This window comes from Prenolepis imparis, unplaced genomic scaffold, assembly GCF_030444845.1.
Source record: "Prenolepis imparis isolate NDT839.2.m4 unplaced genomic scaffold, iyPreImpa1.0 SCAF_1, whole genome shotgun sequence".
NCBI lineage: Eukaryota > Metazoa > Arthropoda > Insecta > Hymenoptera > Formicidae > Prenolepis > Prenolepis imparis.
Genome location: NW_028141159.1, coordinates 3,946,791 through 3,973,533, shown reverse-complemented (window position 1 = coordinate 3,973,533; position 26,743 = coordinate 3,946,791). Strand labels below are relative to the sequence as shown.

The 26,743-nt window shown below is 38.5% G+C and overlaps 1 protein-coding gene and 1 long non-coding RNA gene across 9 annotated transcripts in view; one reads left to right on the top strand and one right to left on the bottom strand.

The window, feature by feature from the left end:
• The window catches only part of Nachralpha6 (nicotinic acetylcholine receptor alpha6), a 235,468-nt gene that overhangs the window by 77,302 nt on the left and 131,423 nt on the right, over positions 1-26,743 (bottom strand). For 5 of the 8 annotated variants that reach the window (XM_083049565.1, XM_083049506.1, XM_083049523.1 and 2 more), the window contains exons 7-9: positions 22,672-22,747; positions 19,176-19,370; positions 7,517-7,603 (exon numbers count right to left, since the gene is read on the bottom strand). In XM_083049565.1, coding sequence (XP_082905691.1) covers positions 7,517-7,603; positions 19,176-19,370; positions 22,672-22,747 — 358 coding nt within the window. The remainder of the gene's footprint in view (positions 1-7,516; positions 7,604-19,175; positions 19,371-22,671; positions 22,748-26,743) is intronic. The other 3 variants (XM_083049541.1, XM_083049548.1, XM_083049556.1) reach the window with 1 other exon arrangement.
• Positions 1-26,743, top strand: part of LOC145942739 (uncharacterized) — a 141,437-nt gene that overhangs the window by 56,312 nt on the left and 58,382 nt on the right. The window lies entirely within an intron of this gene.

Genomic DNA, 26,743 nt, shown 5'->3' with positions numbered 1-26,743 from the left:
GCCCATGCGCTCCTGCATAAATTTGCATAGCGCGCGCGATGCGATGAACGACAGCGCGACGTTTCGAGGCGGCACGTTGGCACAAAGCGGACCCGGTTCGTCGGCCGCGCATATCGGCTTCCCGTCTCGCTACTTTCTTGTCACCGTTATAGATTATTCCGCCGATTTAAGCGCGAGCGCTGCCTCGAGGCGAAACTGAAATTGCTGAAGCTGTCGAGCCGATTTCGCTAACACCTCGGTGTTAGCGCTAAGAGCGATTTATTAAATTTCCTTAAAGGAAACCTGCTGTCACAAGCGCGGGTTCCGTTCAATTTAGTTAAAACGCGAAATAATTGTAAATCGAAATTTTTTAAGAGAGAAAATGCTCCCTGTTATTATTCATTTGGAAATATATGAGACAGTTATATTATGATCGAAATTAATTGACGAAATCTGTCGTAAGACGTATGTTTGGATCTTATTCACTCAGTGTTAAATGCGCGGTCTTACGATAGTCACTTGCGGTTGCCATATTGGATAAATGCCATTCGGAATCAAATGGATAGACTTGGTGCCAAATGTAGAATGTGAAAATGAGCGTAATGGGAAGAACTGATATAAACGTTGGGAACGGCTGGTCTCTTTGTATGATGATTAAATACATGTTCAAAAATATCATAAGGTGAATATCGAGTAATTAAAAAGTCATTTAAAATCTGAAAATTTATCTCCTAGGAGATGATATCTTTGATTAACGTCAATGAGAAATTTCATCTTCTTTGCATTCAAGACGTGAAAAAAAAAACTCTCAAAATGACGAATTGTCTGAAGCAATAATTTTGACGCCACTTATGTAAATATCGTGCAATTTCTCGGATTGTTGCCTTTGAAAAATTGTTCCGCGGCTTATTCGCGACGCAGGATTTTACAATTTTCCATCGGCTTTAGAGCGCTTAAAGTTAAATTCGTGAACCGAGTTTGTTTGTGCGATTATATTCACGGCAATCGGCGCTCGCTGATCGATATTAGAGACTGCATTCACCCGACAATTTTGCAAGTTATACGTTTCTGATAATCAGAAATCTACAATTAAGCGTGTCGTAATATTTAAAAATATAAATGTTTTGCCTCCGAGAAACTTTTGTGTGTTGCGCTCTATCTCGATTTGCGAAAATATCAGCTTACATACGAGCATTTATCGAGCTTCCTTTCGATTTATTCCGGGACGTGCATCGCAATTTTACGTCGTTTTAATCGACATCGCACTTTATCGGTATCGTGCACAAACGAGAGCGCGTTTGCAAATCGACACATTTTTGTTGTCGAAAAATTCGCGAAAACGAGACGGTATTGCTCGGCTGGATGTCATATTTCGCAGCCGGTGAGCATTAATCGTGCGAGACAACCGCCATAGAGAGAGGGAAAGAGAGAGAGAAAGAGCCATGAAATTATTCATCTGTCCATTTCGGAATCCAGTTACTGAATACCTCTCTCTGTGGCGGGCACGGACGATTCAAATGACGAGATCACTCAGTCGATGGAAAACGATTGAAATTGTTCCGAGACATCGCCTTGATTTATCTCCGCCTAGAGAGAACTCGCCGTTACAAAGGATATTTCAGGATGAAAAAAAAATTTAACGACTCGTCAAATGAAAAATGTGTCGCGCGAACAAAACTCATACCGCTTAAGATTAAGTAGAATTCAACGAAATATCGTAGAAATAAAATGTGCTAAATGAGAAATAATAATTGGAATTTTTTAATTGTAATACTCTCTTCAACCGCAACATCTTTTTCCACGAGTTTTATTTGCGGAAAGAGATTTGTTGATGCGTGGCATTTTTCCAATCTGGAAATCTAAGTGTTTTAATTATACACTCGTCAAAAAAATTATCGCAACACGTAATTAATATCAAAATTTAGCATAAATTTAAATAAGCGTTTCTCCGCGAAAAATTGTCGTATTTCAAAAAATTTTTTTTTTGTTTTAAAGGGTAAAGTCTCTACTTTAAGGAACTTTTGTTCGATTTTGATTTTATTCTCTCCCCCTTTCTCCATCCCTTTAAAAGGAGAAACATGTTTTTTTTTCAAAAAATTGCATAGTTTGACGTGTTCTACGGAGTGTACTAAATTTTTTTCGCAAGTATCATCATAACTATCGTAAAATATGGACTTTTCTCTACAAATTTAAAAAAAAATTGAATACCGTACGATTTTTTTTCGCGAAGTTACAGCATATCAAAGTTACCAATGCATTTTTGCCTATATATTTAATTACCGCCAACATTAGCATTACCCGATGGGCACTACGGGGAGGTTGCTGGTCGGATTTTGCCCATCGGGTGTGTGTGTGTTGGGGCAGGGATATATGTGTTCGTATTTAAAATTGTATATTTCTGCCTCGTCTTCGGATGACCTCTTGCAGGCGCTCACGCATATTAATGCAGGCTCTAATTGTGGCTTGCAGAATTTCGAAACATATTCGATGTAGGGCTGTTTCCAATTGCTGGAAATTGGTTGGTAGTCTTTCAAATCATGCAGCCATCTTCCCATAAAAGGTCATCCGAAGACGAGGCAGAAATACACAATTTTAAATACGAACATATATCCCTGCCCCAACACACACACACACCCGATGGGCAAAATCCGACCAGCAACTTCCCCATAGTGCCCATCGGATAATGCTAATGTTGGCGGTAATTGAATACATAGGCAAAAATGCATAGGTAACTTTGATATGCTGTAACTTCGCGAAAAAAAATCGTACGGTATTCAATTTTTTTTAAAATTTGTAGAGAAAAGTCCATATTTTACGATAGTTATAATGGTATTTGCGAAAAAAATTTAGTACACTCCGTAGAACTCGTCAAACTATGCAATTTTTTGAAAAAAAAACACGTCCCTCCTTTTAAAGGGTTGGAGAAAGGGGGAGAGAATAAAATCAAAATCGAACGAAAGTTCCTTAAAGTAGAGACTTTACCCTTTAAAACAAAAAAAAAAAAATTTTTGAAATACGACAATTTTTCGCGGAGATACGCTTATTTGAATTTATGTTAAATTTTGATATTAATTACGTGTTGCGATAATTTTTTTGGTGAGTATATATAGGAAAACATATTTTGAACTTTAGATTTCAGTTTCAGATTCAATGTTCTTTCGGTATGATTAATAGAATTGATGACGTTTGATCGACTATGGATGGAAAGTCAAAGCGGTCATTTGTTACTAACGTTAATTGCCTTAACAATCCGGCACCTTTGTCGAATTATCTTGACTGCATCATTCATTGAGAAGCTGTCAGAAGTGACTTTATGCGAGCAAGCGTGTAATTAGCAGCTCGTGCTGCCAAGTGTGCTTCGTGCTAAATTAACGATTTCATTCAACCACCTTCGATCGCGATTCACGGAAGTAACTTTCCTTCCTGTATGCGAAAGGAAGAAAATGAGCTTCTGTTCTCGTGAAGCGCGACGAGAAAGAACGATTAATCGGTAGATTTCTGATCACGGTGACGGTGCAGAGTTTTTTTTTACCGGACAGGACGTCAAGGTACCTGTTGCCAGTTCGTTAAAGCGCTCACTAAAGTTGGGCTTTTTATGTACGCAAGATTTTAGTAGAAAAGAATTATCAAGTTATCAAGAGAACAAAAAATTTGTGTGTAACAAAAAACATTGCTACATTTAATAAAGCTTGACTATCCTCGCTTGCAATTAATAAAATCGAAAATCACCACAATATGTAACACAATATTTTTATTTTAATGCAATTAATGCGTCAAATATATTTTTTTTATTGAAAACTTCCAAACATATTGATTATCATAAAGCGAAAGAATCAACTACGTGAAATCAAAGCGTTCACCGAACGCTCATTAGAAGCTAATTATCTCACGCTATTAGGTTAATTAAGAGATGTCAAAAATATTTTGATGAAAAATATTTTGATGAAAAATATTTGGTGAAAAATATTCTGAAAAATCGACGATTATTTTATCCTTTCTCTCACTCTCTCTTTCTCTGTTGGACTGAAACAAATTTCTAGCAAATGTAATTCTCTGTGATACTTTTGGACGTTGAAGGAGTTGGAACAGCAGCGAGATAGCCCACCGAATGACCCTGTAAAAGGGCAGGAAAGGGCACTTCGCGGGAACGAAATAGAGCCTAAAAGGAATTTGCGTTCAGCGCCGCTCTCATGGGGAGTTTGTTTTAAGATGCATCGCACGGCGCATTTATCCCAGCCACGGAGTTTAATTAAACTTTCTTTCCCAAAGGAGAGAAAGTAGTATAGGAACGATCCTCACCGTGTGTATGTGCGTGAGGATACTCTGTTTTTTTCCCTCTTCTTCTTCCTTTCATTGAACAACAGAAGGGACCAGCTTCTGGAAATCGATCGTTCTTTTTCCCGCATCGTCGCGTGGAATAACGTTTATTACAGTTTGTTGCATCAACTTTAATTAGGCCAAAGTATGCGCTTAATCAAATTTCCTTTCTTATTATAGCTTGAACTATGATGTAAAAGGAGACAGAAAGTTTTCGTTATAACCAGAATTAAATTCGAAGTTAATTTCGAAGATACTAAAAAGTTAATAAGATAAAGATATATTGTTTTTTGTAACTCGTTTATATGATCGTTAAATAAAAAATAAAAAAACATTTCACGAATCGCGAATTCTGGATGAAATTATCTTTGATTGTGCGAAATGTTGATTTATATTCGCGCCTCTTCCGGATCTCACCTGATGTTCGCGGTAATCTAGGATGCCATGTGTAGTAATTTGATTAAAGTGCGAAAGTGCTTTAATTCAACCTATGCGTTGAATCAAAAATGCACTTTGCATCGTACTAAATATATACACATTCGGCGGAAAGGAATTCCTAAAAGAATTAATCCAACGTGATTTCTTCGGCTTCTATCGTTCGTATCGTGAGTTGATTTTTATTTTTCGGCAATCTTTTTTTTAAACGACGCAACAATTAATTATCCTTACGCCGGACTATCATCAGGATTATAGGTTTTATCGACGCTCGATTGTTTTATTGTAAGGCTTATGTAAATGTTAAAAAAACCGCTTGTTTGATTTCCAAACAAAGTTTAAACCAAAAATTTTTAAGCTTGTAATTTGATATTGATTACTATATATATATATATATATATATATATATATATCAAGCTTTTATTCCTACATCACACAATAGGTCTTTTGTTAAGTAAAAAAATATAATACGGCAATTACATCGATTATGTTCGGCGATTTTATGGGCGGTTAGCACGCTGTTTATCGAGGGCAAATACCAAACAGACTTATATAGGTAGATATGTGTGTGCAGGACATTTAAATGAGAAACATAATGCAACAGTATATATAAGGTTCTACGAGGGAAATCTCAAAGCTTAGGATGTCGTAATCGTAAAAAAAGAAATCGGAAAACAAATTCGCTGTACGTGTGGGAATTAGAGGAAACAAACTATTCGGGACACGTCGCAGAAACTAAACCAGCTAATTCATTGGCAAGAACCAAAGATGTGAGCGTCTCCCAGACAATCAAGCGTTTTATGTAAATGCGACACATCGGAGTTTCGCTCTAAAATTCGGTTTAAAGTTTCGGTCATAACCGTAGAGATTAATTTTAACGATCGTGTACTCTATATAGCTCTTTCGCGATCGTAAACGTAATTTGTAATCTATTTTATCTTCTCGTGTGGCGACGTCGAAACGTAGTACATAGTTCAGTTCGTTCTCGTCGGATTTTATTTTCGACATTCACATCTTTACTGCTTGCTATCTCGACATAACGATCACCATCGATGCAAGTATAAAAATAAAATCATAAAAGAGTCTCGAGGAGAGAGCCTGTCCGCGAATGAGTCGTCGTTTGTAAATGAGCGGACTGACTATATGTCTACGAGTATAATTGAATAGCGAGCAGATCGTATCGGCATCTTGTATAAAAATATTCGCGTCTGTTATTGCTTCCAGTTTACGACTTCATCGAACGATCCGCTTAGAACAATAATTGCGACAATTTAAATATCGTGACGCGAATTCAATCTGCTTTTATGTCTTTAAAAAAACAATCTATTAAAATAGCAATTGAACGTGATTCGCTTTATTGAAGATGCACTTTCGTTTTCTTCTTCCGCGAGAGAAATAAGGAATATTTTACGGCAAAATATAAAAGGCGCGATCGCTTTTTTTCTGGATTTCTCTAGATAAAAGGTATTGCTTTATCTAAAGTTGGACACAGCAATCTCGGCGAGTATAAGCGGGGAATTCAATTTGACGAGTTTAACGCGCGAGGAATCTGGACAGAGATCAGTTCTCGGCGATGTTCCTCACTTCTCTTTCCGACGAGAGAAGGTAAGTCTGTACCGTTAAAATGCGATAAACCGGTGGTGGGATTTTAGAAGCTCTTAACGTTGATCCGCGCGATCCTTTGCGACATTCTCGGCGGCCCTACACGAATGCGACATACACTCCGGAATTGCCGTGACAGGAAACCGTTTCCTTCGTCCGATATCTAATCCCCTCCCCCCTTCTCCCAGGAACAACCGTCCCGTCGCGTCGGAAATAAAGCAAGATTGTGACTCGTGATCGCGAAATTGTTTGACAACCTTCTGCCTTCTAAATAATTTCGCGGATAAATTAAATGAGAAATTTAATGACTCCAATTTTTTTGGTTTCAATCGGTTTTAAGAGAAACTATCTATATTCGCGCAGATAATGCGCGATTTTGCGAAATTAATCGTACCTCTGGTTCGAGAGGAAATTAAGGATAGAATAGTGGATAATAAGTCTCAGGAGAGGAGAAAAGAGGGAGCTATATCGACTCCCGGGAAACGTATAATCCTGATTCCCGCGCGGCGACCTTATTCCTCCACTCCATTTCTAATTCGAGCTCGAGCAACCCTTTCGAGCGATAGGTCGCCCGAACAGGCCAGCCTTTCGAGAAACGATTGAGTTGCCCTTTTCAGCATACTTGATTCGCGAATTCGCACTCGAGCGCTCATTATCCGAACGATAGGACCGATTCACTTGTCATCCTAGACTACCTACGTAATTCGTCGTCTTCGATTTTCCACCTTCACTGGTCTGGTTACTTCTTCGTAAGGTTTTGTAGGAATTGCGTAAAAGACAGGCGAAGGTACACGTTTATGGGACGCGCCGTTGCATCATCTCATATTATCAATAATTAATTAAAGCCGCGAAATTTGCATAATTCTATTTTGAAATTACATATAATAATCCTTGAATTAAATACTATCTTGATATAAGGCATCTTAGAGAGAAGAGTTAATTTAATACTCTAGGTAGGTATATTCTCATTTCACTTGATATTGCTGTATAATTATGTCATTTTCCAACGTTGTGTGTGATGTGTATCGTCAACATCCGTAATGCTAAATAATTAACGATATCGTGTTAGATGATCGCGGCGCGTCCCGTTTTTCACGGATATATACACATGAATGTATGTACAGACACTGTAAAACGTTTGTGTGCTAGATGCGAGTTATCGTTGTTTGACAATCATAGGTACCTATTAAAGGGACAGCGTCCGAAGTCGTCGGCATGCTTTCTGCCACGAGGTTCAGGAAAACTGTCAGCGACAGCAGAATGGTCACTCCTGAACATGTCCAAAAAAAATTAAACATCGTTAAACTGCGTTACAACGCGCCAGTTTAACGTCTATCGTCTCGCGGATCTAGGACACCTAGATTAAGCTTACAACATTTGCTATATTGCTGACACTTCCCTCCTTCTTCTCCCAAAACTAGGAGAGATCGAGATAAAATCGCACGAGTGTTTCCGACTTCTCCGAGTAACGTAGATCAGTGCAAATAGTATCGTGTCTGAAGATCGCTCATACTACTGAGTTTCTGTTATCGAGAATTTCCTGAGTTTATAGCAGATTCTGATTCGTGCTATCGTGTATGGTGATTACGATCTGTCTATTGGTAGCACCGATTTGCAAATCTAACTCGGACGCGACCTGTAGACCGATTTTGTGAAATAGTGTCTTTTTAATCATGAAAAAATACACAATATAGATGATTCAATTTTTAGGATTAACGATGCCTCTTCTCTATTATGCGAAAATTTTTCTGACAATTATTCATCGTTTTTCTCATAATTTCAATTCTATGCTCCTTTCTAGTATGAGGTCTTTATATATGTATATATTTGTGTATATGTGTGTATGGACAATGTATAATGTGTCGTCTTCTAAGAGAGCTAAAAGATTCGCATACAATCTAATGAGAGAAAAATGAAGATAATTTGCCGCAGCAGCATAGAATGATTTATGAATATATAGAATTCGCCTACTGTAACGAGATATTAATATGATGATGAGAGAACGCCAGGAATCCGATAAAATATATGTGAAATATTACGGCCGGGGTCAAATTATGCGACTGCGCGGAAACATTCGAGAATGTATACCTGCGATGATCAAGCTCGCATGATTAAGAGCGGACGACCACGGATAATCGACCATTGAATCTTGTCCATGTAATTTCTCATCTTCGCCTGATTTCCAAGGATAGAGGATTAGCCAGCAAAGTTCGAAACACGGAAGTTACGCGTGGGTACGCTAGGTTGTTGAGGGGCCGCAACATTAGGCGAGACTTGGGCGAACCTGCCTAAGTCGCCGGTAACTCCATTACTGCGTAACAGCCTTCAAAGTGACCGATAAAATTTGATTATCTTACTGCTCCTCTCCAAAATTGGGAACTTCTGCGAAACGATTGACAATCCTCATCGACTGAAACGGACGCCTTGACCGCAAGTAATTGGACTGTGCAAGTTCCGAATTGTCATATAAATTTGTCGAGAGCCGAGTAATTTGATTACGAACCCCGTGTAAATGAATACTAATTGCAGGGCTATTACTCTGTGCAGGGAATAGCGCAGGGGACAGAAATGTAGTGATTGGCTTTTGTATTATACTTTCAGTCATTAACAAAATTTCTAATAATTATACATTAGTTTGAAAATGAGATACATAAAATATCTCAGAATTAGCGGAAGGTGTAGATGTCTTGATAAGTTCTTATTAAAGTTTTCGAGTATATAAGTCCTCGAAAACGACATTTCTTATTTATATTTTTATATACTAATATTAATTATTATGTGAACTTTCATTATTTTATTGTTACAGAGTTATTGCTAACTATATAAAAAGAAATAAGTAAAGATACTTTATTCGTCCTATTGGCTTTCGTAATAATAAGTAGCGCGAAATTTTAATTTTCCAACAAACTGTAATGCCATGAATTGATATGCTAAATTTAGAGCATTACGATGGTCTTCCGAAAGCGTAAAGGGATTTGACAATGAGTCATTAAGCTTGATGCATGTGTACATAGTTGAGTAACTTGAAACTCTGTGGAGCACAGTGGACTCGCTATTAGGGGATGAATTGTCGCCATTAAATCGCACGTGAACCAGAAAGTATGAAGCGTGATGCGGTGATGCTTATTCGGGAACAAAGCAATCTCGTCATAAATAACGCGACAATCGGCAAAGTTAATTAGTGAGAAATGCGTATGTACACCGGTACCCCTCGAACAATTATCAAGTAATAATTTATATTGAATTTAATTGCGCTTGTCATTATACACACTGATTTTATTTGATAGATAGGAAAGAAATACATTGTTTCTTCGGACGTAATGGAAAGAATATATGATATTTTTCAAAATATGTGTATTATTGTCATTTCTGTATATTCAGTTAAAAAAATTATGATATACTTACTGTATCACCGTTTCGAAATCGATGAATGATATATTAATGATATTAACGACATGTAAGATGTTTTTCGTAATTTTTCGCATTTTAATTTATTTAAGAATTTATTTGAATGAGATTTTACATGGATCGAATGAGAACGTCGTATTTCGGGGAGATCGACAAGCGTAAACCGCGACAAGGTGCATTCGTGGTGGGTGGCAAACCGCCAATATCACTAGGGATTGCCGGTCAGTGGGGCAACGGCGAGGAACTTGAGGAAGGATGATCAATTAGTTCCTTGGTATTAGATCCAAGCATTCGCTGGAATGCCAAAGTGCGTGCGATCGATACTTTTTCGAGATTATCCGTCCGCGATATACACGAGAAATGTTGATCGCACGAGTTGCTTCGAATTTAGTAATCTCTCATATTTATAATAAAGATACAAAGATATATTTGCTGATAGAAATGACAGTAATAATCACAAGTGAAAGATTATAATTTATACTTTAATAAGGGAAATATATTTTTATAAATTTTTTCTGTATCTTTAGTATTATACAATTTTTCTTTTATGTCAATCACAATATAATTTATTAATTGAAAGATAAAATTATTAAAAGATAAAGATATATAAATATTATTGAAAGATAAAAGAGATGTTAAATCTTAATTCTTTTTTATTGTACATTTATGTCTAATAATTTTCGACTATTTAATTTTTGAAGTGTTTCAATTTTATTTTATACATTTATTACTAAAGCAATAAAATTCTTAACTCTGCTGATGATGCATTCTTATTTCTTTTGTGTGCCAACAGAATCTTTATCAAATCAAAAAATAGTGAGTCATCATATATTTATGCTCAATAGTGTGTGATGTTTGGTTACGAATGTCTATTCGTGCAGACGCCAGGAAAACAAGGCAATGCGCCAAGTCCTTCAAGTCGATATTTCGAGTAAGAAAAACAGTGATAAATTTTTGACATGACGAGTTAAAGTAGACTCGAGCACTTTGTAGCTGGCACTGTGCGACATTTTCTTTATTATTGTAATCTCCGCTGTTGAATTCATGCATGCAGTATATATCACTGCCTTTTGCGTGAAAATACGAGAAAAAGTTGAGGAAAAGTCAATTTATATTTTTCGAAAGAGGAATATGGATGTGTTTAATTAAACATTTGTTAATTTCCAATTATTTATGTGTTTCCCGAATATTTATCTATCGAATTTTCAAAATAACATATTTGCCTTCGAAATTATCGAACAGATATTATTTTTTTGTGATGATCCGTTATTGAAACTTTTCGTGCCAAAACAATGAGGCCAGACTTTTCGTCGCACTGCGTCTTTAAATTACGCCAAGTCGCGCAAAGGGGCGCAAAATTGAAACTATTTATTACACATAATTTCATTCAATGTTTTTCACTTCCATTCGACACGTGTCTCTCGTAAGTGTGCCGTAAGCGCGTTATAACTGCCGCGGGATTCGTGTAACCGATGCAACCTAATGGAATTTCATCCCCCGCAAAACGATGCATGAAGCGAACACCTGTTCTCAAGTAGAGTGATGCCTTGAGGGGAAAAGATGACGGATACCCCTTCGGCGTCCATTCTTTCCACTCAATTTCACGAGTAGTGAAAACGCTGTTTCACTTTACTTACACGAATTACTTGCAAATTTTCGTGGCCATGTATATTTTTATATCTATTATAAATTTTTAATTTATTACACAATTATATCTATCGCGATTATTTCTATCTATCAACAATTATGACGATCTTGCTCTTTTAGCGAATTCAGAGAGCTTTAAAAAGTATGTTATAATTTTTTTTATCTGTCTTACATTTAATTCAATTACAGTTTTATGTCTGTATAAAAGACGTCACGTTAGTTGACAAGAGAGCACGAGGCGGAGCGGTTACATGGGCACCCACGTCGTGCCCTTTGTCATGATAATGTTCAATCAAACACAGCCTTGAAGGGGGCACACAACACAACGCACGCATTTATCCGGTTAATGAAATTCGCGAGCGGTTGCATAGAACGCGTCCCCTTTCCTCGGAATTTATAGCGGCGTGATGTTATGTAAATTTCGTTCGCGTTCATTTTTAAGTATAATCAGGCGTAGTTTGGCGCGATCTTGTTGGAAAACGCATAATGTTGTTCGCAATGACTGTTTCACGTTTCTAATTGACAGCTTGTTGTGTAATTAAGACCGTTGAAAAATTAAAACCCTCTTAAACTAGAATTCCATGAACATTTTAATAATTGTATGTATTATTGTACAAATTACTAAATTGAAAGTTAAATCGTAATTACACGAATTCTTTTATACAGTTGTTTAACCTGTTTTACGAATCGATGACGCGTAGGAAAAATTTGCGAAAGTGTACGAGAAATAATTATCGCCGCTCGGAAATTTTTAATGACTTCAAAGTGTATCGACGTTCCCGAGATAAATGCGATTCCCCGAAGTTCCCCGAAGTCTCTAATCCTCGTGTGATATCTTTGCGAAGGAAAGTTCTACCGGACGTTAAAATGGCCGCGAGTCCACGAGAGATACCCTGAACTTCACCAATGATTAATTACGACGCGAAGGAGATAGATGCCAGAAGGAAGAAAATTTGGTTCGGGGCAATGAGGAATGGAACTTCTTCATAAATCGAATCTGTGAAGATTTTTTTTGTCATCGCGTCAAATATCTTGTGGACTTTGTAATGTATAATCGATAGATATTTAAAACATTTTTTAGTAAAAACTAATTTAGAAGTACAATATTATTAAAGGAAACAATAGAAGTGTACATAAGTTAACACAAATTTCATAATGTTACAATAGAATAGTCACTGTTGAAACAATAAACGGAATCGTAAGGACGAAATGACTCGTGATAAAATTTCTCTCCGCGAAATTTTTCCAAGGAAATGATTCCGAAATTTCATTTCGCGTTCCCATCCGTTTTATCGAACTGCGAGATCGCTTTCGGTAAGAAAAGAACGAAATTCTTGCGTCTTAAGTAGTAGCGCATCTTTCTCGAATTTTAAAGCGTACTCAACTGAATGTCAAAGGAAACGAACAATGCAGAGCAACAATTGCGAAAGACTCATCGAGGACAAAAGGAAATCCGTAGACAAGGCAGAAACAATGGAACAGAGGTGAGGAAATGAGGAAAGCGAAACGAAAAGATACCGCAAGAGTTTCGGCTGTTATATCGCAGAACCCGTCAGTAGATTGCAGCCCTTCTTTCTGCCGGTTTCTCCCGTCATAAGTCTTGTCTTTGCGACACCAGAAAAATTTACTTCACCAGTTTCATAAAGCGCTTGACGCTTGACAGCTGTGGCCGAAATTTTCGTCACAGATTTTCCAAGTAAAAATTTAACTGGGTCACAGATATATAAACGCTCTATTAGTTTCTTTCGAATTATATAATGTTATTTATCTATCGTGTTTTATGTGTGAACTTTCAAAGCGCTTGACAAAAAACTTTTAGACTGTGTATTATTTTTTAATACATTTTGTGAAAAGTACCACTTAAGATTGATACCTAGTTTACTTATTTCATCGCGGACAATATTAATATTATCCAAAAGCAATATTCTTGTCAGACAGATTATTTTCATAAAATTAAAATTAAATCGCGTAATATGACCGCACTTTTACGCATGAGATATTATCGCATCTTACGGCAAAAAGCAACGGTAATTATGATAATTTTCGAGATGCTTGGTTGTTTGCGTCTAACGACTCTCGTGGCACATCTCTCGTTTATACGAATTATCCTCTTGGGATGTTAAGTACCGTAGAACATCTGGAATCGCGAGGAAAGTTTGAGAAAATCTATATATGTTTCTTGTGTGGTTCGAAAGTACAAAATGAAGAAATGTGCTAAGGAATTCCTAGGTTAGAGAATAGTTCATGGAAAAAGTTTGTGAATAAGCACTTTGAAAACTCATCCTGAGATATGATCCCAATTCCTCACTGAGACCAATTTTCACCTTACATTTTCCAAGTGATTAAAATTACGCGATTTTTTTATAGATTACAATTGAAAAATACGGTTGAATCTAAATTTGCTATTTCTTTGTAAATATTTTAGGAAGGTTTAAATACGATTAAATAAAAAAAAATTCGCTTAAAATGATATTCGACTCTCATATTCTGGAAAAAGCTTGCGCTGATGAGGCAATTTCCTAAAATGTCGAAATTGACGTTGCTGCGACAGGAGCGTATATCAAAAGTTGAAAATGTCGATTGGTGTCAAGGAACTTATTCGTTTATCCTAATCACACACCGTCGTCGGAAATTGCGTTGGTGCGCACGTGAGTGTAATTCGGCGGGATTAACGACAGTGATTGCGTGCAAAAGTTGTCCGCATCTTCTTTCTCGCTTACACGACTCCTCATTTATCCGCAGCGCAACGGATAAAAGGGAAATTTAACGAAAGAGCATGATAGTACATTGCTAGAATTCTTAATAAGACGGCAAGTGCTGTCAAATGCGCGCCTAGAGTCATCAGCGTTTACGGGGTCAGAATTTCTTTTTTTTTTTTTTCGCTCTCATTCGGTGAAACTTTACGGACTATTATTAACCACGGGAAAAGTGACACTTTAACCAGCATAAAACGACGCGACGTGTAATTTTTAGCTCGTTCAATTTTTACGATTACAGCGCAACGAGTACTCGTAAAATTTTGAGTTTAATTTCAACTTGATGAATGATATATGATAGTTGGTTTCTGCAATAGTATTATATTATATAAATAAACTCTTAATATATTATGCTGATCTAAATTATCGCGTTAAAATTAGAAAAAAGAGATGGCAGATATTATTAATTCTTGGAGAGAGTCATTAAAAACTAAACACTGCTCACACAACGCATGCGTATGGACATAACCATATTTCATTATTGTAATATCCGGGAACTAGTCCATGAAGTATGACACGTGATAATGAGCTACTTTGCATATAGCCATGTTGCAATGCCAGACTTTACTGCAACTTGTGCCATAGTTGACAACGTCAAGCACAAATTGCACGTACCGAAAACCTGCCGAGCACTCGCGTTGTGGCGTTTATTTAGCGTGATTAAATCAAGAGACGTCGAGGACAAGGCGTCGAATGCGCTATAAAAAAAAAGAGAGAAAAAGGAGCGCTTTCAAGGACAATGGAATTACGTGCACCCAAAATAGCAAAATTTATATCTCGCAGATAGATAAAATAAATTCCGGTCGTATTATAATTTGTGCCTATCTTCCGTTTCGTATATTTAAATTTATAGAGAGACGTATAAAAACATGTAACGAGCGTTATTCGTGCGTATATGCATTTATGTTTTTATCTTTCAAAAACACGCATCCCGCTCCTTTCATCGGATTTGAATCATATTTTCTACTTGTCCGAGAAATGACATAGAGCTGAATAATAAAGCTAATTTCTAACGCGTTAATATTCACTTCATTTAATTCGATCGTACGATTATGATTTTTTATATATTATATGTGAAATCATATACATATGTATATGAAATATTGAATATGGTTATTCAAGTAGAAGTGTTGTAGGAATTTAATTTTAATGGTAGCTGCTTTGATAAATATGTACTTGATTTTTTCATGAATAATATTCTATAGAAGATTATTCTTTTGAGATTATTTAATATTATATATCTTTATGACTAAACTGCATTAAAATTCTCTCTCTCTCTCTCCCTTTCTCTCTTTGTAAGAATAAGAATCTATTTGAGCAAACGATAAGATTTTAATGACACCTCAGAAAATTCTATTATCATAAAAAGTACTCTATGTTCAATTGCTTGCTCAGGTAATATTAATGCTTCAATATTTTAGTTAAATGAAAATCTGCTCCAAGTTAGGCAAAGAATTAATTAAAGTTAATGTATCTGTAACATCCTATAATCCAAGTATCTCGATTGAACATCTCAAGGGAGAGGGCTCGAAAGTTGTAAATTTCTCCTTACTTCATAATTTAATTTACGGCATAATTTAATCGAAATTCATTGACGTCACAATAAAGTCGAACGTAAGAGTCTTGCGACATTTATTCATTGGAATGACATCTATTCGGTACTTTGATCTCTACGCGAGAGAGCATCAAGAGGAAATATTTTCACGGCTTTACCGAGCTACCGAAAATAATGGGCGACGTAAAGAGTGTGCGATGTCCGGTTTGTCTCTAGCACCATAACGCTGTAACGTTCGTCGAGAGCAACCTCGGACACGAGGACAACGCGAATCGGCGTCGACATCGATTCCGAGTTGTCGTTTTCCCGAAGCACCACAGGAAAATTCAATTCTCGCGTGCGACGAACGAAAAAGTCGTTTCTCAAACCACCCATGTTATGCAAGATGACCTGACAAAGTGAGAGTGTCAATCGCAATACTTTTCGACGTCAAATAAAATATAGAGAAAATTTAATATATATATATATATATATATATATATATATATATAGAGAAAGAGAGAGGGGGGAGAAATATGTATAAAATTCCTATTTATGTGACAGTATGTCACATTTGACTAAAAAAATTAAATCAAAAATTAAAGTGCAAGAAATCAAACGTTATGTTTATATGATTTCAGATTTATATATCTTGTACAAAACATTTTTGCGGAATTTTAGATGATTCACAAAGTTTTTGAGGAAGAGTAAATAGAAAAATATGATATGATATCCCTGCACAGAGATATTGCCCGGTAATTGCTACAGCTTTCAGAACTTCTCTTAAATATGATAGATGGGAAAACGGGCCGAGAAACTCGTCGCAAATTTCGTAATGAATCCATTATAATTTACAGCAATGAACTTCCGACTAATCCCGCCGTGAAAAATAACGGAAGGAAGAAAGCAGTCTTAGCAATACGTGAGGTAGTATCGAGAACGTATCGAGAATTGACTATTTGGATGGCGAGTACGATCACGTATCGGAAGTGAGTATCGTGAAACGAATTTGCTCTCAATCGGAGTCGATACGTCTCGATGAAACGGTTCTCTAATATCCCACTTTGATGTTCCGCGCGTTTTTATCGAACTCGTCGATTGTTCCACCACGGAAATTATACGATTCGTACTCGGTGTGTCCGTATGCCTGATTGAATTCGGAGAATCGCAGTCGAGATGAGAGAAACAAACGACTGTTGGCTGGAAGATTACGAGAGGCAAAAGGATCAGTGGAAACCGTGAGAAATCGATCGAAGTAATTATCGAATAGCGTTTAGAATCTCGACAAATCGATGATGGCGTCGCATCCCCCAATGGATCTTACAAAAATCGCGCAAAGCGTCCCGCAGGGAGAAATCCCATTGTTTCCGACACGTCAAAAACTTCGAGGGGAGATAACGACTCTCTCTTTTACCCGATGTACCGTATTATCGAGAGCTCGAGATTGGATCTGTCGGTGCCCTATGAATATTCAACGGGAATGCGCGGGTGTCATTTTATGCATTTTCATTCGGCGCTTATCGTAAGATAGTGAGCCAGCGATAGAGGTATAATTGCTGTCGGTTATTCGAGTGTTAATCCTGAATAATTGAGGACCTCGGCGTTATCTACCTCATAGGGTTGACCATCTCCCCCGATTGAGGGATCATTTCGTATTATAAATATCCTTCGATCCATCAGGCTTAATAACTTGTCAGATTTAACGCTTCCGTTAATATGGACGTTTCATTAAAATGGAGAACGTCCGCGGAGAAATGTGGCTACTCGAAACTCGGGATGTGCCAAAATTCGTCCGATAGGATCGGTCAATTTGAGTACAGTGTTCATCGTGGAGCCGGGGAAAGCGTGTACGTAATATTTCACGTGGCCTACCTAGTCGCTGCAGGACCAAAGGAGCCGTTCGAGAGGGAGGCTTATTCCGTCGAGCCCTTGAAATATGCATCGCCCGGCGGCGTTTACATGTCGAGATACACGGCGCGCTATGTAACATGCAGCTCGCCCTTACAGGTTAACACGATGTACCGGTTTGCCCCGGAGTATCCAAAATTCAAATCACGCGGCACTCTTTCTCGAACGATCCTTCGTAAATGTAAACGTGGACGTATAAACTCGCGAGACCTCTCGAAGGCGGCCGTAGATATTGCGATTTTACGAGATAACGTGGCGAGACCGCGCTAGGCGTCTGCTGGTGCGCAAGAAACGCGCATGCAGAGAAGGTATCGACGCGTTAGTAAGGCGACGTTATTCACGTAAGTGTGAGAGATAAATATATATACAGCGAGGAATATCGATTTCACATAATTGATGCAGTCTCGGCTCTGTTGTTTCTTATTCATGATGAGATCCCCTATTTATTTAGACGATCACAAATAAAGAGTGTATCGAGAGAAGACGATCTATTTATCTCTAAATATATATAACGATAATTACATACAGGTTCTGCATATCGATAAAATTTGTTGAAAACAGAAATCGAGATTAATGGAAATATTATCCGAAGAACAATATACTCCTATATACTACCAGAAATATAACGCGACGATAAAGACTCCCACCGATAGTTGGGTAATTGCGAAAATATGTTCGTTTAATCGATACGCGAGTGAAAGTGCACGTCGTCTGTGATAAATATCCGGAAACGAGAGCTTTCGAGACATCGAGAGCTCCTCCCGAACGATTTAGCAGCCGGAAAAGTGTGCGTGTGGTCCGTGAGAGGAAAAAGAAATGGAGTCTCGCTGTATAGATCGCCGTTACATGAGAGTCGCCCGACGAGAACGTTGCGCGACGTCGTTTGGTCGTCTGTGATCGAAAGTAGAGTCGATCTTGACTACTTCCTTCCGTCGTCAAAACGAAACAAACGTAGGACAGTCAGCAGTGGCGCCGAGAGTATAAAGTATGAACGGAAAGTATTCACAGAAAAGTATAAAGACGTAATACACGCGTGTATAAGATATGTAATATATACAGCATATACATATGTATTTCATGGTATATACCATCTTACGTTTTAACGCAGTTATAATCCCATCATTCACTAATAAAATGTCATCCACTAATTGAAGGCGTAGCTTGGAAATTAGAAAAGCTAGAAAAATTTCTAGAGGTAAAAATTTGTAACAAATGTGTAAAAAAAAAAGAAAAAACTCTCTAAAACCCTTAGTGTGTGCGAACTATAACTTCAAGTTCTTCGGCAATCGTGATACGATAAAAAAATCTATCCGTGAAAATGAAAGATTCTTCAACGATGTAAAAAAAAAAAAAATATATATTTAGAACACTGACAAGTTATACGAAAATGTACGTGTGATATCTCATCACGCGTGTCTTAAAAACTCTACGCGTCTCGTGTAAAACTTTCTAAAACTCTAAAAAATTGACTCTATCGCGTATATATTACATATCGTGTAAACAGTAACAATCCCAAACGAACCAATCGAAAAGAAAGGAAGAGGTGTGTCTGGCTGGTGTGCAGGCAGGCATGCTACGAGTTACGTTACCTAGGGTGAGCTTCTCGCCGGAATCGGGCGGCAGGGTGAAACCCAGTAGGGCCATGCTCGATATCAGCACGCAGGGCACGATCAGGTTGAAAAAGTAGTAGAGGGTCCTCCTGCGTATCTGTATCGTGAACGTGACGTCGACGTACGGCTCCGGGCAACACTGATACATTATCGTGTTCTTCCTCCCCGGCATACCTGGAAAAAGTGCCAGAACCGATGTACACGCCGACATGTCTGTCTGTCCGAGAGACTAAAAAAAAAAATGATATCGATGATACTTTACGCAAAGTAATCGCATCGATTGCGTTCCTCGATTACGGATAATGTTGTTTCCTCATTCTCTCACACTTTTTCTCTCTTTCGTCGACCCTACTATTCTTGCAGAGACAATGTGTTCCCACCGGAGAACATAATAAAGCCCCTGCCTATCTACCTATCTCTGTCAGCATCTTCTATCTACCGCGGACTATGTTTTTATTATTACTGTCCTTCATCTTCTCTACTTTTCTTGCCGCTATATCTGTACTGTGTCCTGAGGGGACTAACATCCCAAGATATAAAGTATGGTCTATCTATCATATTTCCATCAGTTTTATCGCAAGATTTTCGTGGACGCGCAGATTGTTATCAAGTCGCGATGAAAGATTCGCGTCGATTTTACTATTAACGATTTCTTCTTGCGCGATCTCGCTTTAAAAACTATCTTAAATTTACAGCACAAGATTCAAGTTTATAAAAGGAAGATCTCGCCGAGTTGCGAAATGCGTTCCCTGTTCTTTCTATCGTCGCGATTTTGTTTCGGTGACAAGTTAAGTTACCGGCGAACATATGGCGACAACATATATATATATATATTAATACGCGCCTCGCGATAAAATAGAACTCGTTCTCCTCGTGGTCTTTAAATACGATGCACCTGCTGGCGCGCTCTCACTTCCAGGGAATATGGTGCGAGAAGCGACTCGGCGAAAAACGACCGTTCGATACTTTTGAGGACGTAGGGCGTTTCGCGATAGCTTCCGATCGGACATACTCTCTCGAATCGATCTCGAACGTCGCGATATCGGATACTCACTTGTTGCTGGTTTTCTTTCTCAGGACGCCTTTTTCTTTCTTATTTCGACGTGTGCGATCGTGTGCTCGGTGCATCCGGCTCGGGATAATTAACGTGTCTCGGAAAATACAGCGACACTTTAGAGGCGACGTTCTAAATTACGCTCACCGATGTCGATACGTCGACATATGGTTCACCATTACACGTGGGAACATCGAGTGTGTCGTTTTGTCGGTCGCAATAGGAGGCTGGCGGTTTTTCGTATTTTATTTCTTGGTATCGCAATTGAACACATTTTGTCTCTCTGCCATCTTTTAAAACGGTTGTCGCTTGATATTGTGATCAGTTTCACTTTAAATCTTTATTCAATGCCGCCTTTGCTTCACATCGAAAAACCTACTTGATGTCCAATAAATTTTATTGAAACAAAAGTGCATATATATAGATATATGCACGTGTGTATGTATGAATGCAAACTTTTATTTTATACGGCACGACATTGTGTTTCTTTTACACTTGCAAAATTTTTATGCGTCTCTCTTGAAATGTCGTTTTGGAAGAATGCGCTCCTCTCTTGCCAGGAATTTTTCCCTCGTTCGGATATATACATATATTTTCAGAATTTTTTTTTCAAAACGCTAGATCGAGACTATCGCAAATTTCATTCCTGTTGCAACTTTGATTCGACGACACGGTGAGTTCTTCTTTCGAGAGAACCACAAGAATAGAGAGGATACTTTTTGATATGCGAGTTCGAAGAATGCAGTAAAAGAATGCGGACCAATAATTGAGGCGGGAAAATGGAAAGAAAGAGAGCGTCACACTGCGAAGGGGAAAACGTCGTATAAAGTCATACCCATCGGGGATATCGCGAGCGACACGGAGGACCCATAAAATCTTTCGATTTCTATTCGGTCGCGCGATATCGATCGCGCTTTGACGCGAAACGAAAAGCCCCGGGATGCAGCAACATCTGCGAGCAGTATCGGCGAAAAGCCGGGGGTGTGCGGTTTCTTAACGACTTCCATCAGCATTCCTTCACACATCGGTGACGCTATTTCGTATCACCGGCGAAATTTGCGTCCCGGAATCCGAGGAGCTGGAACGAATTAGGGTGACAGATTTTCTCTCATATACATTTTTTTCTTCGTAATCTTTACGCGAACTATCAACATTTTCTGGCAGAGAGAAACGAAGAGATGATACAAAATGAGTTAAAATATATATTTTTTTGCCGTGTGTAAATGTAAAAATAGTTTCGAATCAGAGACATAAAGTTACTCAATTTTAATAAGTAACGAAGGAAAGTTGAGATAGACGCGATATAAGACGAAATATGTAAATACAGTTATACATTCGTGAATTATGTAATATTACAGACCGCATAAAGAGGCAGATCGTAAACTCTGATTGTATATTCATATCCTTGCATCACGTCGAAGTTGCGAATTTTGTGATGCAAAGCTGAACGGACAGGAAACGAAGAGTAAATCTTTCATTAGTTGCGAATAATATAGTCCTCGAGCAAAGATTCTTCGTGGAAATAACAACTCGATTTTATTGAACGTATACAGTAGAATTGCACAATCAAGCCACGTGTCATTGTGTACAGCGCACTAAGAATGAAACGCGGACGAAAAATTACAGATCTTTCTGTTAAAGATAAAGCCGCGTAATTACTGCGCCCGTAGAAAATAGAATCGTTAAATTCTATAATAGCTTTGCGATATATATAGGTATGTATATTGCATTTTAATCATCATTTTATTCCCATTCTGTGCTTCCATAACGTACAAGCTGTACAAACAGATTCGCAAATCGCGATGGATTAACGTAGGCGCATTACCATTGTGCATGCATGCTGAGAACGGCGAGGATTAAGTCTCGATGCGAAACGGCAGGAGAATATCTAAATTATATCGAGTACTCTGATTTTCTTCTTCTCTTCTTTCGGATCTCTCTATTAATCATCTGTTTTTCCAAAATAAATTGCTCAATCATCATTTCCATCGTTCAAACAGGACATATCGACAAAATATTATTTTAAAATCTGATCCATTTCAATCAAGCGAGTGTTGGCGAGAGACAAGATGTCACATTCGGACGTGTCAAAAAAAATCACATTGACACTTTTATATATATCGCTAAGTATTAATCTCCCAAATGATTAAGTATTGAGTGAAAATCGATGATAATCTGTTAAAAATTCATATTCGTCCACAAGTGTGTATAGATATCTTTTACAGACTCTTCTCAAACTTATTTGTGAGCGTTCTACTTCCGGATTAGTATCGCACAACTTATTCATCGAGTCGATTCGAGATTCTATTTTTAATCTGAAGACACATTCGCACAAAATACACACACACACGCACGCACACAAGCCAATACAGATTCTGATTGGCTTGACAAGTCATAAACTTGAGACTCTGTGAAACTCACCGATGAGGTACCATTCCCCGTTCAAGATGAAATCGGATAAGTCACCACCCTCCTCTGAGTTGAGTACCAGATCGAGCTACCAAGGTCAAAGTTTGATTAAGACGGGCACGTATCTACACGACGGGGGCATTCCGTTAGGTAAGTCGAAGCCGAACGTGCCGCATGCAGCTACGAATTCCGCTCGCGTCTACGCCTACGTCTACACTATGTATACATATATCTACAAGACTGTGCATTCGCAATCCGGCGTTACGTGATAAGGCGTGCAAAGGCAGGGGGGAGAAGAATCCACTCGACCGATGCGAAGAAGAAGTAGAAGGCGGACGGTGGTTTCTTTCTTCATTGTAAGTGGCGCGTCGTATTTATAACGTGCCTGGAGAAACGCATTTGTGCGGCCGACAGGCGGAAAACTGGCTCTTTAACGTCGCTGAAAATTGCTTTCCGTGCGGTCAACAAGTCCTTTTCCTATGATAAAGTGCTCGCAACTTGCACGAAATATATATGGGAAATTTTCTATATAGCCGCGAACTTTTTCTCCCCGTGCGAAACTTTGAATCGTATCACGCATGTCGATAAGACGAATAGCTATATTTGTGTATCATCTGCGGAGAGAAATGGAAGTAGATGGATCAACTCTTTGGCCTCCACAAAAAGCCTTGGGTCGGATATTTCAAGATAAGAAATTTCCGAAGACTCGTGAAATTTCTTTGAGGATCCGGCAAGTTCTCTATCTGACGAGTTTAAAGTGGACGATAAGTGAAATATTAGCCTAGGGGCTTTTGGGAAAGCTAAAATCAATAGCATCCATTTCCATTCGTATAATCTTTCATATGACGATAAAATATAATATTAGCTTAAGGATACCTCGTTTCTCGAGTAGATTTTGTGCTCGATTGCTTCGCGCAGATATCTCAATTTAAAAGTAATAAGAATCTACGTTAAAGATTTCACGACCTGTTACTTCTCTATGGATTTATCGCACCGTAATCATATTAAAGTAATTGGAAGAAATCTTGGACAGAGAATAAAGATTCCTGCTACCTTCATCTCATCTCTGCTCCCATCTACACGGAAGATTGGAGAACGGGAAATAAAGTGACGACACCGGTGCGGGATACCGTAGATTTTCCAGTTTCTTTCAAGTCTCGTATCGCTCGTCGGATATCTGTTGCTCTTTGATCATGAGCCAAATAGAATATACGGGGTACGGCTGGTTGCTATGGACCATGTAAGGCACCGAAAAAGTTCTTCTTTGACGCACAAGACTATTTCTTGGGCTATTCAGCATTTAATCATTTGCAAAAGCGTTTTATTGACACAAAAGATCGAAGTGTTAGAATAATAGAATAATAGATAATTTTTTATACGATTTTTATTCAACACACACATAGATATTCTCGTGATTTCTCAAATATATTTTTTATATAAAACTTCCTCTTCTACTGACAAGGTATTATTCCTTGGAGTGGGGAAAGAAGATATTCATAAAGACGTTACTTTCCAATATTCCCGGGGACATTAGAGTAAAACGAGTTCGATAAAAATTCAGTTTAGTCCTCGATGCACTTCGTATATCTTTTGAAGAAGAACGTTATATTTTTCCTTTCTCAAAATATATGTGAAAATCTGCGTCGCGCTCGTACCGAGAAAATGGGAAAGGAGGTCTCGACTCTAGCAATCACAATTTGCAGAAAAGAGTTTGACCGGTTATGTCGCGTTTATTTTCTCGTTCTCGGGAGGAGAACGTTGTCGTAACCGGCTCATATCTGTAGCCGTATTCGACCAATCAAATCGACTCGTTCACTTTATCCACCCTCTCATCATCATCTTCTTTCTTTCCCGTCCTCTCATCGATCCCTCCCTCGCGATCGTCTTCCGTAATAATTCCGACTACAAGTAGCAGGTGTTTGCGTAATATCGTGAAATTCGCAGCGAAAATTACGGACGGATTACACGGAGGCTCGTAAAGTTAGCCCCTCATAATTCATCGCGACACGTATATATTTTGCTTCGGCCTTTATTCACGGAGTGGCTGCACGTAGTTTATTGCGCCGGCGCGATGCATCGGCAATGGATGCCTCGAGATGCAAATGCGGTTCTGCACAGCCCCTTAACTAATTAAATCCAATCTTCATATATAACGCCTCTTATCCGACGCGTTTAATCAAGACGATGATACTGGAGGAGCGTTTCTCTGCAGGATAGGCTTCTCGTACATGCGCAATCGAGGGCTTCGTCGAATAATTACAGCCCCTCTGACGATTCGATTCGTATAGTAAAATGAGCCATTTTTCCTTCTGTCGACCGTACAGATTTCACCTGTATAAATAGGGGGAATCGAAACCAATAATAATTTTGGTGAGATTAATTTTCCACGCTACGAATACGAATGCATATATCTCGTACCGTTTACTGCGTTTCCATTGGTTCTGAATAAACGCAGAGAGATTATCTTCGTATATACATAACTGTAATTCGAAATATGAACTCGCCCAAAACTACATCGGCTTCAATTCATGCCGCAAACGGATTTTGCTGTATGTACGTATGAAAACAATACCGTTAATAAATTAGGAATAATGCAATTTCACGTAATCTCGTGCTACTCGATTGCAAAATAAACGATAATTAAATAAACTCTTCGTCTTTTCAGAGATTCTTATATTGATCACTTCAGTCAAAATTTCTGACCGAAAGATCATCTTTAATTTTCAATGTATGTTAACAACGCGATTTATTTGCTCGCGAAGAATTTTCAACGGGTAAGAATTATTTGCGCGCTTCTTCGCGAAAACGTGATTTTGACAGATTTATCACACGATCGAATACGACGCGGCAATGGATTTATTGATGCAAAGGAAGGAACGTCACAGTCGAAGCACGATTGCACTTATGTATATTTCACGATTCAGTCGGAGAAAATTGCGTTTGAATATGCCGACTGCAAAATGTATCGCGCACAATCGATCATGCTCTCTTTATTGATGATAATTTAAAAAATAATGATACACATTCAAGTGTGTCTACACGTATACATATATTTCTACACAGGCATACACAAACGCACATATTCCCTTCGGTAATCAAAGATTGAGACTACCGTTCACAACTTTGGCGAATTCGAGTCTCGATGCTTCAGGTATGGGGAAAACGTTGTATCTTGCACCGAACGCATAGACACGAAAATCATTCCCGCATATACATGTAGCGTCGAAATCTGAGAGAACTCGCCGAAATTATTCCGGCATTCAATCCCGGTTTGTCCGTCGCGTGAACACGTACACAGACACGTGACGGGAGATGGAATTCGAGGGAAAAGGGAGTCTGCGTGTCAACAGCGGACATCATCTACGCACATCATCAGGAAGGCATGCAGCTACGCCGCGTACACACGACACGAAACGGCCATTAATATTTCTGTACACACATATACATATATATATACAATATATACACACATACACAGAACATGCGACACACACACGCTGTACAGATAGATCAATCGATACGGTTGATGTTGATTCGTTGAGTGACACGGAGGGCGAAATGGATCCAACAAAGTTCGGGTGTGTACGACATACAGACGATACAGTCTTTTAGTTGGTACAAATCCATATATGTACATACATACGCATATATATACGTATACACATATATATATGTGTATACGTATATATATGTATATAGATACACAATTTATGTCATGGGGGAGAGCAGTCGATATATATATAAGTCGGGCGGGGGGTGGGGTGTGGGGGAGAGACAACGTTTATATATGCGGCGGAGCAATTGGTGAAAATGCACACGGATTCTGCATTTCGACGGGGGTGGTGCAGCAGCATTTTGGCGGCGGCGGCGATGTAACGGCGGCGCGTAATCGAGAATCGAGAACGAGCCACGCAATTTCGGCACCTATCCTATCTGTCGATTCGCGGTGCGAGCGAAGCTCGTAAATCCCGCCGCCGAATATATGGATGTACGTGCGTGCGATGTGCGAAAACGCGCGCGGCTTGTATTCTCACGCCGTGGTCCAGGATTTCGACGTGTGCTGCGCTTGATTGAATCGCGCCCA